This window comes from Nyctibius grandis, chromosome 3 (genome assembly GCF_013368605.1).
Source record: "Nyctibius grandis isolate bNycGra1 chromosome 3, bNycGra1.pri, whole genome shotgun sequence".
NCBI lineage: Eukaryota > Metazoa > Chordata > Aves > Nyctibiiformes > Nyctibiidae > Nyctibius > Nyctibius grandis.
Genome location: NC_090660.1, coordinates 2,074,695 through 2,089,858, shown reverse-complemented (window position 1 = coordinate 2,089,858; position 15,164 = coordinate 2,074,695). Strand labels below are relative to the sequence as shown.

At 38.8% G+C, this 15,164-nt stretch overlaps 1 protein-coding gene across 1 annotated transcript in view; it reads right to left on the bottom strand.

Moving 5' to 3' along the window:
- The window catches only part of CNTNAP2 (contactin associated protein 2), a 974,788-nt gene that overhangs the window by 361,657 nt on the left and 597,967 nt on the right, over positions 1-15,164 (bottom strand). The window contains exon 10 of the mRNA XM_068395817.1: positions 14,232-14,403. Within this exon, the coding sequence (XP_068251918.1) occupies positions 14,232-14,403 (172 nt within the window). The remainder of the gene's footprint in view (positions 1-14,231; positions 14,404-15,164) is intronic.

Sequence of the window (15,164 nt, the reverse complement as noted above, 5' to 3'; positions counted from 1 at the left end):
GTTCTATAAAATTTGAAAAGAGGATAGAGTCAATAAGACAGATATAAAGGCATTTCTAGGAGGTAAGAACAATAAAATAGAGGCTTTCAGAAAAGCTAAAGAAGACTGCATAAATAAGATACACGAGGTTGCTACTATGTAAGCTGATGAAGACAAGTGAGTTACAGTCAAAGAGAAAAGGTCATCATTTATTTTCTACCGTTTTCTGAATAATTGTCATACGGCCGGTGAAGCATTAATCACTTGGAACACGCTGACAACCACCAATGTAATGCTAAGTATGAAAAATTAGGATGGCAAGTCCAAATAAATGCTGTCAATACTAAAAATGCAAAACAAATGTGTCAGAGCCGGTTATTTGACCAAACATAGGAGTAGTTAGTTTTGATATTATGACTGATCTTGAGTGAAAACAAGAAGCCTCCAGAGGAAAGTGAGCATGCTTAAAGACTCCGTACTGTTCTCTGAGGTCCTGAATCAAACAATCAGATATTAATAAAAGATCAGAAATGATACCTGATGGTCCCTTGAGCAATGCTTCAGATGGTAAATTTAATACAAAAGGCACAATACCATGCAGGAGAGATCCCATCACAGTATTAGGACAAAATATAATTTCAAAAGGTAACTAGACCTTCCGAGAGGGTGAAGGAGAGAGAAACATCAGCAAATTCTACAACGAACAGTGTTGGATCTGAGTCTGAGCAAGAAGTAATTCTGTTTATTGAGTTAATGCTTTTGAGAAGGTCAGCTTGTGTAATAGCATCGAGTTAGCACGAAACTGAAGTTTAGTAAGCAACTGCAAAGGAACAGTCAGGCAGAACTAAGGTGTAGAGTACTGTAAGACTGCAGAAATTGTGGTATTGAAAAGGCAGATCAATTGCTCCAGGTACAAAAGAGGAAAAGAACAGATGCTGCCTTTCATGTTGAAGTGGAAAGAAGCATTTTAGGAGTTGGATTTCTTCTTTCCCCCAGAATGCTCTGTAGCTTGGTATCCTTCCTTTAGTAGAAAAGTGAAAAGACAGGTGAAAATAATAGCTACCTTCACTAAAACTGACAGGGAATCTCCAGCTTTGATTTGCAGAAAAGGAAGTTAATAGATAGGGTCTGTCAAAGACTGTCCTGTCCATGTGTACAAACTGACTAGCACCATCAGCTGGAAAATGTCTGGACAACTTTTCAACCTCATAAACTTTAGGAACTTGATCTGAAAGGTATTCAGCATTTAATAGAAATCCAGGAGGATGGGTCAGTAACATCCCTACACAGGAAGGAAACATTTTAAGTGAAAAATTAGAAGCTCTTAAAAAATGTGAGACTGAGTAAAATGAGAATTTACAGTGCTATCTAGCACTGAGAGTTAGATAGCATTGAAGGTCTTTCCTTAAAATTATCTATCATGTTTCAGGTTATTTGACTTATATTTGGCCTATGGGATCATAGGAGTCAATCTTTTTATTTAGGACTAATTTCTCTTGTTTGCCTGTTCATTATCTCTCTGAAAATTTTGCACAGTATTTTAACATGGAAGTAAATCTTCCCTTTAGATTGTACCTTCCCATATAATGCAATGGGAGCTATTTAATGATTTAAACTTTGAAAACCAAAATATATTATATTTCATAATATATTTCATAATATGCACCAGTTCTGTTCAAAAACACCAAAACATTTCCCCTGCAATCGCAGTATAGTAACCAGCAGTTAATCTGTCAATCACAGTTGAGTCAATATTTCTGAATAGCATTTCACAATGTTGCCTCAGAAATGACTGCTATGTAAATCTGTACGAGAACAAGGATGGACTGATATAAATCAACCAAGTAAATCCTTCCACCAACTTGTCTGAATCATCTTTGAACGATGATCTACAACAGCTCCTAACATTGATTATATGAAATCCATACAGTGCCATACAGATTAATCACAACAATCGCAATGTTGTGACATGAAAAATGATAAGGACCAATGAAAACTGTTGTACTCTTTCCCCTAGATTTAATCAACTCTGATTGATAGACCAACTATTAGGTGCCAAAATAAAAAGTTGAAGTCAAATTAACTGCTGCCCTCTAACAAGTCTGTCTTAACAATGAAACGTATCACGATGACAGAAGAACAGAGATGTTATCAGCTGAATGCACAGCAACAGATAAATGCTACAAAGGAACAATTAGCTTTTCAAGAAATAAGAAACAGATTTTTTTTTTCAAGGTATAAAAAAAATCTCTATAGGTCTGAAATCTATAATACCTTACAGAAAATGTAACCTTTTGTTATATTATGTCAGCTCAGTTTAAATTTTTGATCTATGGGCCCTTGCAGGCAGTCGTAAAGGCTTTCAAATCCTAGGCACAATTACAAACACACAATGTTTTTCATGTCTAGGCACTGACTTATCCTATGGGTTTGAAATCTCTTCTTCTTTTCTTCCTCCCAGCAGAGCAATGTTGTATTTAATTGGCACTGGAACACTGAATTTCTTATTCACCAGTGGTTTTTCTAAAACAGGAATGTATAAATTGTTTGATTCTTCTGCTGAAAGAAACACCAAATTGCTGCCAATGTACAACGCATAGGCAGCATATGTGTGCTTCTCGTAGGAATCAGAAAGTAGACAGTTAATAAGCGAGCCTGTCTCTTTCCCTTGCCCTAAACCTAACAACAAACCATCTCCATAGGTTTCCTTGGCTTCCCTTCTGCTTTGGCTAATTTACACTGATAGAGTTTTTGGAATAGATATGCCAAATATGGCAAAATTGGGTGTGCAGTTAGTGTAGGGTACCTACGTTCAACAGAACCCTACTTAACAGCCTGTGGGCAGAAGCTGGCCTGTAAGGTACTTCTGTAGGGCTTCTACATTCTCCTGAGAGGACAATCTACTAGGCAACTAACAAAGGACAACCACGTCGACAATTAATAGAGCCTGACCAGGCAGACATTTGTATCTGGATACCTAAGTAATCTGAGACAGAACTGGAACCTGTTGCTCCCACCACAATCAACTGAGAGGGAAAGGAGGAGCTGAGGAGCCTTGCATGCTATGCTGCTTCCTCTGCTGTCAGTCTGAAAATCCATCACCAGACTGGTTCCCACCACAGGCATGGCTGAAAACCACACCTGGACCCTCACTTAAACAAATAAGCCCACGGGGGGAATTTCAGAGGTGCTAAACAATCACACTGGCTTTGGCTTCACCGAGAATCTTCTAATAAAAAAGTATCTTGTTTAGAGCTCTCACTACGTACATCATTTAATATAGCTTTATTTATGAGAACATTTAAAAAATGTCTGAATTACTCTCATAATAATATAACGGGCCATTTTGCTGGTTCTTCAAATTGTTATCCTAACTGGCTTAATTTTAGAGGTCTAATTCAACCGCACAAACTATAAACCTAATAAGCATGTTTTCACCATTTTTTCATTACTGTGATATTTTACAAGTATCTTCCACAGAACTTAATCTTCTTCATCAAAATTATGACTTTTATGTAACAGAAATTGCCAGAAATAAATGCCAGTGAAAATTTCCTTGCAAACTTTCAAGTATAGGATTGATATAAAAACTCTGTTTCTGGGCAAAAAAAATGTTATATCTATGGTTTGTTTTTTTTTCTGTGACAGATACACTTCACAGCCTTAAAAAGTCTTAGAAACAGCAGACATCAAATACATTTATTCTACAGTTATAAACGAGGGATTGTTCCACTAAACATTCCTCTGACTTAACAGGTCTTGTAAAAATAATTCTTTAATTACTTTCTTTTGGGATAACTCAGGTAAGACCCCTCCTTATATTTACTTAACCTTTTTTTTTTTTATATTATACCAGGAAAAATAGAACACATTTACTGCACAGATTAAGTATTTTCCTTCTGGTGAAATACAGTCCTATTCATATCTCTCCTAACATAGATCTCCATTCGAGATACATTTCCTTTCAGTACTCTCCTCTTTAAAAACAGCTAATATAATCTAATCTGTTGGTGACATTTACAGGGAATGAATGAAGACCTGTTTACTGAAACCTACAGGACTGTATTAGTTAGTTCATTTAAACGATCCTTCCAGGAAGGCATCGAGGATTAAGCAAGTAGCATCTGACATCTATTCCTCCAAGGAGTTTTATTCTTTACAATTTCTCAGAAGAAATCTGGTTAGGTTTTAACTCTATTTCTCATCAAGAATTGCCACCTGCCTTTAATTCGATGCACGACAGAAATCTGCAGACTCACAAATACTGAAGTGCATAATTATAAACTCTTTGTGCGATAGCTTTAAATCTGTTCAACATAATGTAGGAAGGAAGGTTGACTTTACCAAAAAACAAGTTTGATCTGGAACTGGAGAGGCAGAGTTCAAATCCTTGTTCTACCTCAAAGTTTAAGTGTCATCCTGGTCAACCACCATGCGACCCCAAAACAATTTATGTGCCTACAGTGAAAGTTATACAGAAAAACACCGTCTGGCTGCTTCACCTAAAGTTTACATAAGCAGCAATGGAAAAACTGAGCCTCTCTTCACTTAGCCTGCTGTCAAACCCTTCTGGGTCCACCAACTAAGCATATCAGGGTGCCTAAGTACAGTGTTATTTATGCATTCTGTTGTTGGATAAAATACATAAGCACTGTTGGAAGCAGGGACGGTATATTAAGTTCTCCCCTCCTTACTACAGATGTATATGTTCTCATTGAGATATTTCTAGGCCATAAATTTCTGCCTACAGTCTTCTCAATACCTTGCTCACTATTTTGGCTGTGGTTAGTCCCACCCTTCGATGTCTATGTCTACCTGCTTATGCTGCACAGAAGTCAAGTGTCTCCCTTGTGACTGCGCATCCCATTCCCACAGGCAGAGACACAAAGGTTAGTGAGCATTACTACATGTAAAGAACATATCTAGGCATTATTACTACTATCGATTTCCAGTGATTTCATAGTTATCACTATTATTTTTTTCCAAGCTTTAAAGAGCAACCTGTAACTATTACAAGACTACTTCTAGTCTACTAGACTTATAACTCCATTTCTTTAGATCTCACCAGTATGAATATTCTGCATGAGAGAGTTCAATACATTAGTTTTACAATTATGATTCCTGAAAAAAAGAAAGAATGTAAATCCAACAGGAACTCTACAGCAAGCCAATATCTGCTAAAAGTCAAACCTCATCCACAACTAACAGTCCTTACTTGTAGCAGTGTTTTATGCAAGACAAACTACTTACTCTGAAGATCTTATTGCTTGCCTGTATGAATGAGAGATGGACCCAACATTTTACTAAGACAGGCATTTGGTCAAAATTATTACTACAGAAAGCTATTGCTAGATTATGAAATGGTTATTCTATGGTTTTAACAACACTTCTTCGTAATAGATTCAGTGGAAATTCTAATAATCCAACAGAACTGGCTGCAGTCTTAAAACTGGTCATAATCATAGTTGTACTGCACACAAAGAAATGTCTACAACTGTTTTGCTTCTGTTGTCTGAAAAATATTTAAAGCATATGTCATAACTACTTATTATAGCATTATGTCCATCTGTCAAGTATTAGCACAACTATTAATTATAGCATAGAATCAAAACCAGAGACAGTCTATTTGATTGGACTGTGATTATCCATTTTCTTTTAACAAGAAAAAAAAGTAGAAGGAATAATATTCGTATCTGAGAGATCCCTATCTAATAAACAGAAATGCAAGTGAGAGGAGGATGCAACTTTAGTCTTACTTGAAGGCTAAAAGCAATACTAAAACAGCTCTTGAAAGAACATCATGACTTTTTGCATTGGTTAAAATTTTAGTAAACTTTAAAGTTGAGATAACAATCCATTTTTGTTTATTTTTGAGAATGATCATATAGTGATAACTTCATTAAGAACAGTAGCACTGTTCATTCAGGATATCTTAATCACATAAAAATAATCAACCTGCATAACATATTATCTTTTTCAGTTATGAACTGATGAGAAGCACTAAGTGATAAACAACTTGAGAGAGTCATCAAAGCAGTTTGGCTTCAAAACTCAGCGGAGTAACCAGGGAGTTACTGTTTCAACAGTGTTATTATGGGATCAGGTCAATATTTAGCATCTAGTCTTGCAAGAGTATAAATTTCAGGGCCAAGAGAGAGCTTTGTGGATGTTTGCTCAGTGCTCACATCTTCCCCATAGAAGGATAAGAATAAAATAATAATTAAGCACGGATGTAACACAAGCTGCACACTCAAGCAAATCCGCTGAGTAATGCATTTAAGAGAAAACAAGAAATGAATATCCACACAAAGCTTTTGGTCATGACTGTCATAAATTATAGATTACTCCATTTGATGAAGCTATTCTGTATCAGTGATGTGGTGGCAGAGAGCAAAAAAAGAAGAGGTTCTGCCAAAACAACTTGTAACATTATTTAAATAAGACTGTAAAAGTTTGCCACTGTCGATCAACTTTTCTTCAAATCCTTGCCCTACTGATCCTACCAGATTAGTAACAACAAAGAGTAAGTGGGTTTGATCGGCAGTCAATCTCAAACGCCTCTAAATCAACTGGATGCTCTCCCGTGTCAGCTCAGGGATTACAGTTACCTCTGATGAGCATGGAATGGGAACGTACGACCACGCACTTCTCCTTCCAGGCAAGATAATTCAGTCTCCTTCTGTGGATAACTACCTAGAGACAGCTAGGAAGAACTGTTAGCACAGGGGCTTCCCAGAGTGGCAAAAGGCCCCCGGCCTGATCCATCTTGGGGGCAAGAATCCTTCCCGCACCTGGTGGGGCACCAGTGGCTGCTCCAAAGCAACTCTGGCAACATCTCTGCATTTCTTACGGCTGCTGCCCCTGGCTCTGCAGGGGATGAGGACGGCGAGCTCTGCAGTGCTCCTCAAGAAGGCATTCCCTTGCTCTTGCCACTGCTGTCCAGCTGAAAAGAATTTCTGTCCCTCAGATGAACTTTGAAGGTGGCCCCACCAGGAGTTGGCCTTGCATCAGAGAACCTCCAGCAGCCTCCTCCAGCCTCCTCCAGGCTTCTTCCCTCAGCCCCCGCCAAGTAATTCCACCAAATCCTCAAGGGCTTCCTCCTCTCGGATGTCTTCGGGCTGCCCCCAGGCCAGATCTGGCAGCAGGACAGGGGAGGATGCTCCCTTTTATACTGCCCCGGGGCATTGTGACTGCTGCGTTGCCAGGCGGTGGCACTGTGACATGGGGGTGACGTGGTTCCCAAGGGGAAGCCCTGCCCACTGCCCCTCCGCCCAGCATCCTTCGGAGGAAGCCTTTGGGCTGCTGGTCCCGAGGCACTCCCTGTGCCCAGGAGGCTGTTCCCTGCCCTTGGTGGCCACACACTGGGCACAGCTGCTGGGTGTCCCTGACACCTCCTCTGCCACTCCCAAGGACAAACCTCGTGCTGTTACTGTTCTCTCAGGCCATGGCAGAAACCAACCCTGCAGCCCAGACCACCCCTATTAGCCGTCAGCTTGTCCAGAACTCTGCTTACATACTCCTCCTCCTCAGAAATACAACTAAACGTTTACTGCCTCAGCTTTAGTTTTAGCAAGAACAAGTATTTGTCATGAACAAACAATCCACTTGCTCTAGGAAATTATTTCAGTAGCATACATTTTTTTATAATAGACGGATTAGTATTTATTAAAGTTAAAATGAAAGAAGATTTTTTTTTTCCCCTCTCTCTGCAGAGTTTATCCAGGGTTAAATACAAGACACAGAATAACTGAGGATTTTGGAGATTCCAAAATGTTTAGGCATCCAGCTAAAAGATGATACATAACCCATGCAGTTACTTGGAAGTCTCATAAGAATGCTATTTACTATTGTAACCTGTGTAATAAAAGTTAAAGTGACTAAATTAAAAAAAAATATGGCCAAGTATAAGCATAAAATAGTGTTCAAACCATCTGCATTTCAAACTATTCTAACTTGCTTCAACAGCTCCTGATTACGCTATTAAGTTATTTAACGTTCTGGGTCATTAGTCGTGCTGTTCCACACAGGGAACCTCACACATTTTCTGCCTTCTGTCCATGCACTCCTACTCCATCCCTTGGTGCTGCTCTTTTTTTTTGTGTGTGATCTAATCAGCATTTTCTCTTTTTGGAGTTTTTAAGCTCCATCATCCAGACTCTACAGTGATTAGAGTCCTTGCTGAAAACTACAGAAAAGAAAATAAATACGTTCTTTCTCTCACCCCTTCCATGGAGGAACACTTACATCCACTTCACATGTTGGTTCCCTGCACATACTTGTTTCAAATTCTGTAAATTAACACTTTTTAGCATTTAAGCAAGTAATACTTTAATGTATTCCACTCACCTATCTTCACATGGAGAGCAATGGTGATGAATCCTAAACCTCTGAACAAACTATTTATTTTTCTCCCAAGGTATTTGCTAGCTTTAGTAACACAACTAACGCAATAAGCATTCCATAAAATGACAAATGACTCCCTTACTTACAACAGAAACTCTGCCCTTCCTCTTTGTCCACTTCAGACTTTACTTCATTAATTAGTTGTTTGCAAAGAATTATGACTATTTGAATCATGATAAATGTCAAATATTACTTCCATGTGCAGCTTACATTAAACTGTTTTAGAATGACCTAGGACGGGCATTTTTGTAGTTTAAAAACTACTGTTACATCGAAAAGAACTTGATTTTCCTTTACTGTAGAACCCCAGGACATGGCACAGCTCCAACTGACATAAGATTACGTTCCCCTTGGAAGATCAGAAAGGAGTAGGATGATCTTAGATAAAGAGGAATCAAATGAAAAATACTTTTCTGAGGGAAGATTATTACCAAGTCCATGCTATTATCGTCACCAAAACACATGAAATCCCTAAGTAAGGTTGATTTGAGGTGATAAAACCAGCCCATAACAATTCACTTGACTAGCCTGCAGGCCCAAAGGTTATTTAAAAAATCTGCACTTGTGCTGCTGTCTTGGGGAGCTCCCTTCTAACTAACGACAGCTGGAAGGTCCAGCCAGTTTCCTGAGGATACCAAAGTGCTGCATAGACATCTTCACCAAGCAACTATTATTATATCATTATCTTATCTCTAAAACAACATATATTTTAACTCCCATTGGACTCACCCTTCATTAAGTTTTGCAAGTTATCCAATTTTTTCCAGCTGCATGCAAGGGAGAAAGTTTGTGAACTCCTGGGAAATCCCAATTCATTCAATCTGTTGCTGTTTCTCATGCTTTTTTCCCCTATTTTACAGTGTTTCTTTTTTTTTAAAAATGTGAGAGAATGGAGATTTTTTTCGTAGTAAAAAACAATTATTGCAGCAAATGAAGACATACTATGAAGAGAAAGGTAATTAAACCATTTCTATTTTGCAGCCAGATCTGTAAAGTTTGTAACTTCCAGCTGTCTATTGATCTGTATTAAACAATATGGCAGTTGTCACACTCTGGTACGTAGGGGACAAGTGCCACAGTATTAAAAGCACTATCCCTGTCACCTGAGCTATAATCTGTGCCTACAAAGTCACCTTTCTGGATTGAGATGGATTATGAAGCAAACACACTTGAATCTCTCTTGTTGAAAGGCAGCTTTCATCTCCATTTCCACATCAAAAGTCTGTATGGTTCCAAAGAGAAGGGAAGAGAGAGAAGGGAGAGGAAGAAGGTACCTGTAGGAAGTGGCTTCCAGCCATATGGCCAGGAACATCTGCAGGCTGAAGTCATGGGATGGTTTCAGTTCTTCCCCAGTCCTATATTACTGCCTTTTTGTGAAATTGTCTTGGGAACAACTCAACTGTAAAGCAGGTTTTGCTTTCAGTCTGGACATTGGTGTATCATCTGCTTCTTATGCAGAGTACTACAGGATGATGTCTGTCTTCTTCCTCACTGGCTGCCTCACCACCGAACTGGCAGAGGGGAGGCAGGGAGAACAGAAAGGAAGGCCAGAAGCCTGAAGTCCATGGAAAGAGCTAGAAGTGAAGAATTTTAAGACTACTTGCAATGATAATTTTTAATTCCAAAGAAATTCTGTCTTGCTGCCAGTTACATTGTGGCCATTTTCATGCATGAAGATGCTTGCTGTGTTTTGTTATTTAAATTAATTATTTCAAATTTTGATTGGCAATCACAGAATCACAGAATCAACCAGGTTGGAAGAGCCCTCTGGGATCATCGAGTCCAACCATTGCCCTGACACCACCATGGCAACTAGACCAGGGCACTAAGTGCCATGTCCAGGCTTTTCTTAAACACCTCCAGAGATGGTGACTCCACCACCTCCCTGGGCAGCCCCTTCCAATGTCTAATGACCCTTGCTGAGAAGAAATGCTTCCTAATGTCCAACCTGAACCTCCCCTGGCGAAGCCTGAGGCTGTGTCCTCTTGTCCTATCACTAGTTGCCTGGGAGAAGAGGCCGACTCCCACTCCGCTACAACCTCCCTTCAGGTAGTTGTAGACTGCACTAAGGTCACCTCTGAGCCTCCTCTTCTCCAGGCTAAACACCCCCAGCTCCCTCAGCCGTTCCTCGTAGGTCAGACCCTCCAGACCCTTCCCCAGCTTGGTCACAATCACACAGTCTAGAGCATGTGGCTGTATGGGCTTAAAGCTGAATGCTGGCACTCTGTCATACACAGTGTATCACCACAGCAGGTGAGCAATAATCACCCAGAAATGTTCTGCTGCATGTATCTGATCACTTACACTAATTCTTTAATGTGAAATGATTATCGAAATTTGGCATCTAATTCATGTCACTGTGTTACAGAGGGAATCACACAGGTTACACATTCATACAACACTAGAAGCAGCTCCATGAAAATTCTTGGTACTGCATTTTTTTCCCAGTTTCTGTTATTTCACCTCTTATGGTACACAGAGATTTTTGTTAAAATTGGCGTATGTTCTGCACAATCTACAGTGACAGACTGGACACTATATTTTGAAATCATTCTAGTATCTCCTCATTGTGATTTCATGACTAAAATCCATAATTCTAGCCGCAACAAAGTCAGGCAAGCTTTAGGATTCTCTGAGACTGCTGGGATAAATTAGTTGTGACTAATAATTCCTCTTCAATGTCCTGTTCTAAAATCCTAAAGTACAACTGTACCATCTGGACTGGAACAAGAAGTTAGTTCATTAATGATAAGTAATGGAGGTGTATAGGGGCCTGTGCTGTACATGTTGATCACTGTGACAACAATGCAACTTCGTTGCTAATACAATTAAAGTTAATTAACATACAGAAACAGGAACGATTATTTTCTCTCAGTAGCACTTTAAGTGCCTGTAATTACTATATATATATATATATATACCTGCATGAAATTATATGCATTTATACTGTTCAGCCACTGGTAAAAAGAGAATGTTCCTTAGCTTTGGTGTTCCCTTTTAATAAGATCTCAGCTTGTAGCCTTTGCAGTAGCAAAATGCTCGTGTGAGGAGGGGAAGACTAAATAAAAAGACACTGGTTCAACACTTGTATCTCCCAAACAAGTGTCATACTTTAACGTGACTATTCTTCCAACGTCTTGAAAAAATACTGGAACTAAAATGCAGAAACCCCTTCCATACGGGGCAGGTGTTTGGCTTGGCAGAACCTGGGACTTTGGAAGCAGTTACCTCCAGGCAGGTGCAACGTGAGAACTTGCCACCCTCAGTAGCTTTTGTCATGTTCTTACAGAGAAATCTGTCTCCTCCTTACTGTCTGCTCTGGCTAACGATGAAAAATGCCACCGTTTACAACTTCACTTTTTTTCCCCCAACCAAATGGCTGAAGTCTGCAGTAAGAATAATTCAATGTGACAGCTTATCTTTTTGCCCAGTGGAGGTCTTCACTAAAGTGTGGCTATGAAAGCAATTTCCATGTTGATAATGACTAAAGCCTTTATGATTCAGAGCCAAACAAGTTAAAAAAAGCAGGAGGATCCTGGTATCACAGCCACAGTATATTCCCATTTCAAAGGAAATCAAATTAAACCAATACATAGCACACATGGTACCTGGATCCTTTAAAGGAAAGCCATATAAAAAATGTTATTTATAGTGGCATACTGTAACAGAAGTGCTTGTAAACTCATCTTTGCAGGTGTTAATAAGACAGTCATGAAAATCCAGTCAGATCTAAAGCTTGGCATTTGTACTTCTTAGTCAAAGGGTTTGTTTTAAAGTGCAAACGACAAAGAAATAAACTTCGTCATGGGAAAACAACAAGCTAGATTACATCTCAATCCTTAAAAAAAACAAAACCAACGCTAAGAAAATCCTTTGGATACTATTCTAATTTCCTGTGATTATACAATTGTTACTCTCCTTGCAACACAATCTGCCAGTGCTTAGAAAGCATAAATATAAGACATATAGTTTTAGTTTATATAATGAGGATATCGGGGTCCAAGGTGGCAGAAGAGAGAAACAGAGTGAGCATATGTGTTCTTATATAAAGAAAACATACATACAAAAACATACATAAAGCACTGTTATTTATATTAAAATGTATTATGAATACAAATGTTATATATATAAAGTATATAAAATAAATCTAATTCATAATACATGCTAAATATATAAAGCATAATACTATTCTAATATAGTAAAAGGTATTTCATATATTATGGATGGCATATAGCACTATATTGTAATATATGAAACATTTGAATATCTATTATTATATGTTATAAAAATAAAAACCTTATAAATAGTAACTTCTATATGAAGCTCACTTCAAAAGTAAGCTGCTTGACACACAGGAAGCTTTAAGTCCTATTTTTCAAAAATGCATTGTAAATCTCTGATTCTAATTAACTTACATTGTCAGTTAACTGTAATTACATTGTAATACATTGCAAAAGCCTAATTCCGATTAACTTCACTATTCTGATGGAATTATTTCTAATAGACACTGGCATAAGTGGGATCAATACAAACTGTCACATAAGCTTAGATTTATCCACTGGGGAAAAAGCAGAGACTTCATCAGATATATCTTCACATCCTTTCTTCCCAGTCAGTTTACATTTCCAAAAACAAATACTCAAAATAAAACTAAGCAATTCAAGCTACCAAACACTGGAAGGAGGCCCTTCTAATTTCAGTTGTATGTGAGGAGATAGAACAAACTTCTTCCCTGTGACAGCAGCTCTGTTCACCATGACTTCAACCCTCAACAGATCCATGAGAAGCAGCAATTTAAAGTGGCCCGACATGCCAGAACAACTCACTGGTACGCCACAAAGCACGCTTCTATTTTTCTCCCCATCTCCCAGGAGAGGGGAGTGAGCAAAAGGTAGGGCAGGTGTTTGGCTGCTGGCCACAGTCAACCCACCACAACGTGTTTAGTGCAAACTGATGTCTACATTTCAGGAAGAGAAGGCATTTGGCGAGACCAAAGCAGTATGTCATTTTTCATTTTTTTCACAGTAGCATTTATCTCTGAGATTCTCTTAATTTACAGGAGGAAATTAAAAGCACACGCATTTCTTTACAACAACTATGCAGATCTTTGCTGATGATATCCAGAGTCACTCAGCGTGTGGAATCTCCATCCTTGGAGACACACAAAACTCGACTGGATGTGGCCCTGAACAACCTGACATGGCTTTGAAGTTGGCCCTGCATTGAGCAGGGCTTGGACCACATGAACTCCAGTGGTTGCTTGTTACCTGAATTATTCTAGGGTTCTATGATCTTGTAATCTTTACTTCTTTCAAAACAGAATTGTAAAAAAGCCATTTTCAGCTTTCCAGCAGACTTGCAATGGGTTTAATATGTAGGTAAATTTCACGATAAGCCAAGCTGTCTGCATTCAGGAGTTGGGCTACTTGCTCTTTCCCTGTCTTTCCTAGTATTTTCTTTTTTGCCAACAAAGAAGAAAGTATTAATCAGGAGCAACAGAAATTAACGCAGATAAATGGCTGAAAAGGTAGGGCTCAAAGCAAAAGCCTGCCATAATCCTGAATAATTCTTCTCAGTTTGGAAAAAAAACCACTAAGCATTATTTCAAGAGCTTTTCACCTCCTCCTCTGACCTAGAGTGGGGAGACTGGAGATATGCTTTCCACTGCACCCTGCTCAATCTACAACTTAAAGCCATCACGTCCATCATCTAAGCATGGTTCCCACTACTAAAAAGGTAGGACTGCCTTGACGTGATCACTGGCAGTGTCAGAACCACCTTTTCTGTATCACTATTTTCAGAATATGTGGGACATGTATCAGAGTATCAGCGATGTCTCTGCAACTTACCTGTCAATAATGGCGCACATGTCAATGGTGACGTTGGCAAAGCTTCCCAGCTGGCCTTGCTCCACCGCGTGCAAATCCACCAGCTGATCATCCACGTGAATAAACTGCATGCATCCTTGAAATGAATGCTGAAACAGCGAGTGATCCGAGTCGTTCATCTGTACAGGAAACCCTGTAGAGCAGTAGAATAAAGAACATTATTAACTTCACGTACTATTACTCGAGACTATTTTTTCACAGGAAAAGACATGTTTTCTAGAGTGGGGAAGAAAAAGGCAAGGTGGGAAGGAAATATTATACAGTTATTAGATTACATTACAATGTTATCAATTTAACTCATTGGCAACTATCTACGAGAATATATACATTACAGCTGATTTATTAACTCATTAATTTTTGTCTGCAGGTTGGAAGTCTGCTACCCTTCTCCACGCCCAGCTCCCTATTGCTGTTTCTCATTACTTCTCTCTTCATACAGAGGTTAAGGGAATAGGAAAAGGATTAAGCTCCTTGCTATATTTTAGGAATCACATTCCCATTTCTCAGATTTTTCTGAGAAAAATGTATTCCATATATTCCATGAAGTGAATTTCCAGTTCACCTTTCTCTAGAAGTAGACTTCCTGGGCAATGAATACCTGTGCTGGAAACTTTCTGCAAATTTAAAACTAGCCCTAAAGTCTAATGCCCTGGCCCACTTCTGAGGAATCTGAGAACATTCTGTAGTATTTTCATTTTTGCTCTAAATATGTTCATTTGCCTGTCTTTCTGAAGGTGGTTTATAAGAGATGAGAATGAATTAGTGTCTTGACTCAGGCTAAAAGGCAGGGAGACACAGGATGTTTGTATGTAATAGTTTAACTGAATGCCCTTCAGAAGTGAATGTGTCAATTTACTTGAGAAAAAAGTCCTTGATAAGACAGTGGAGAGTCTC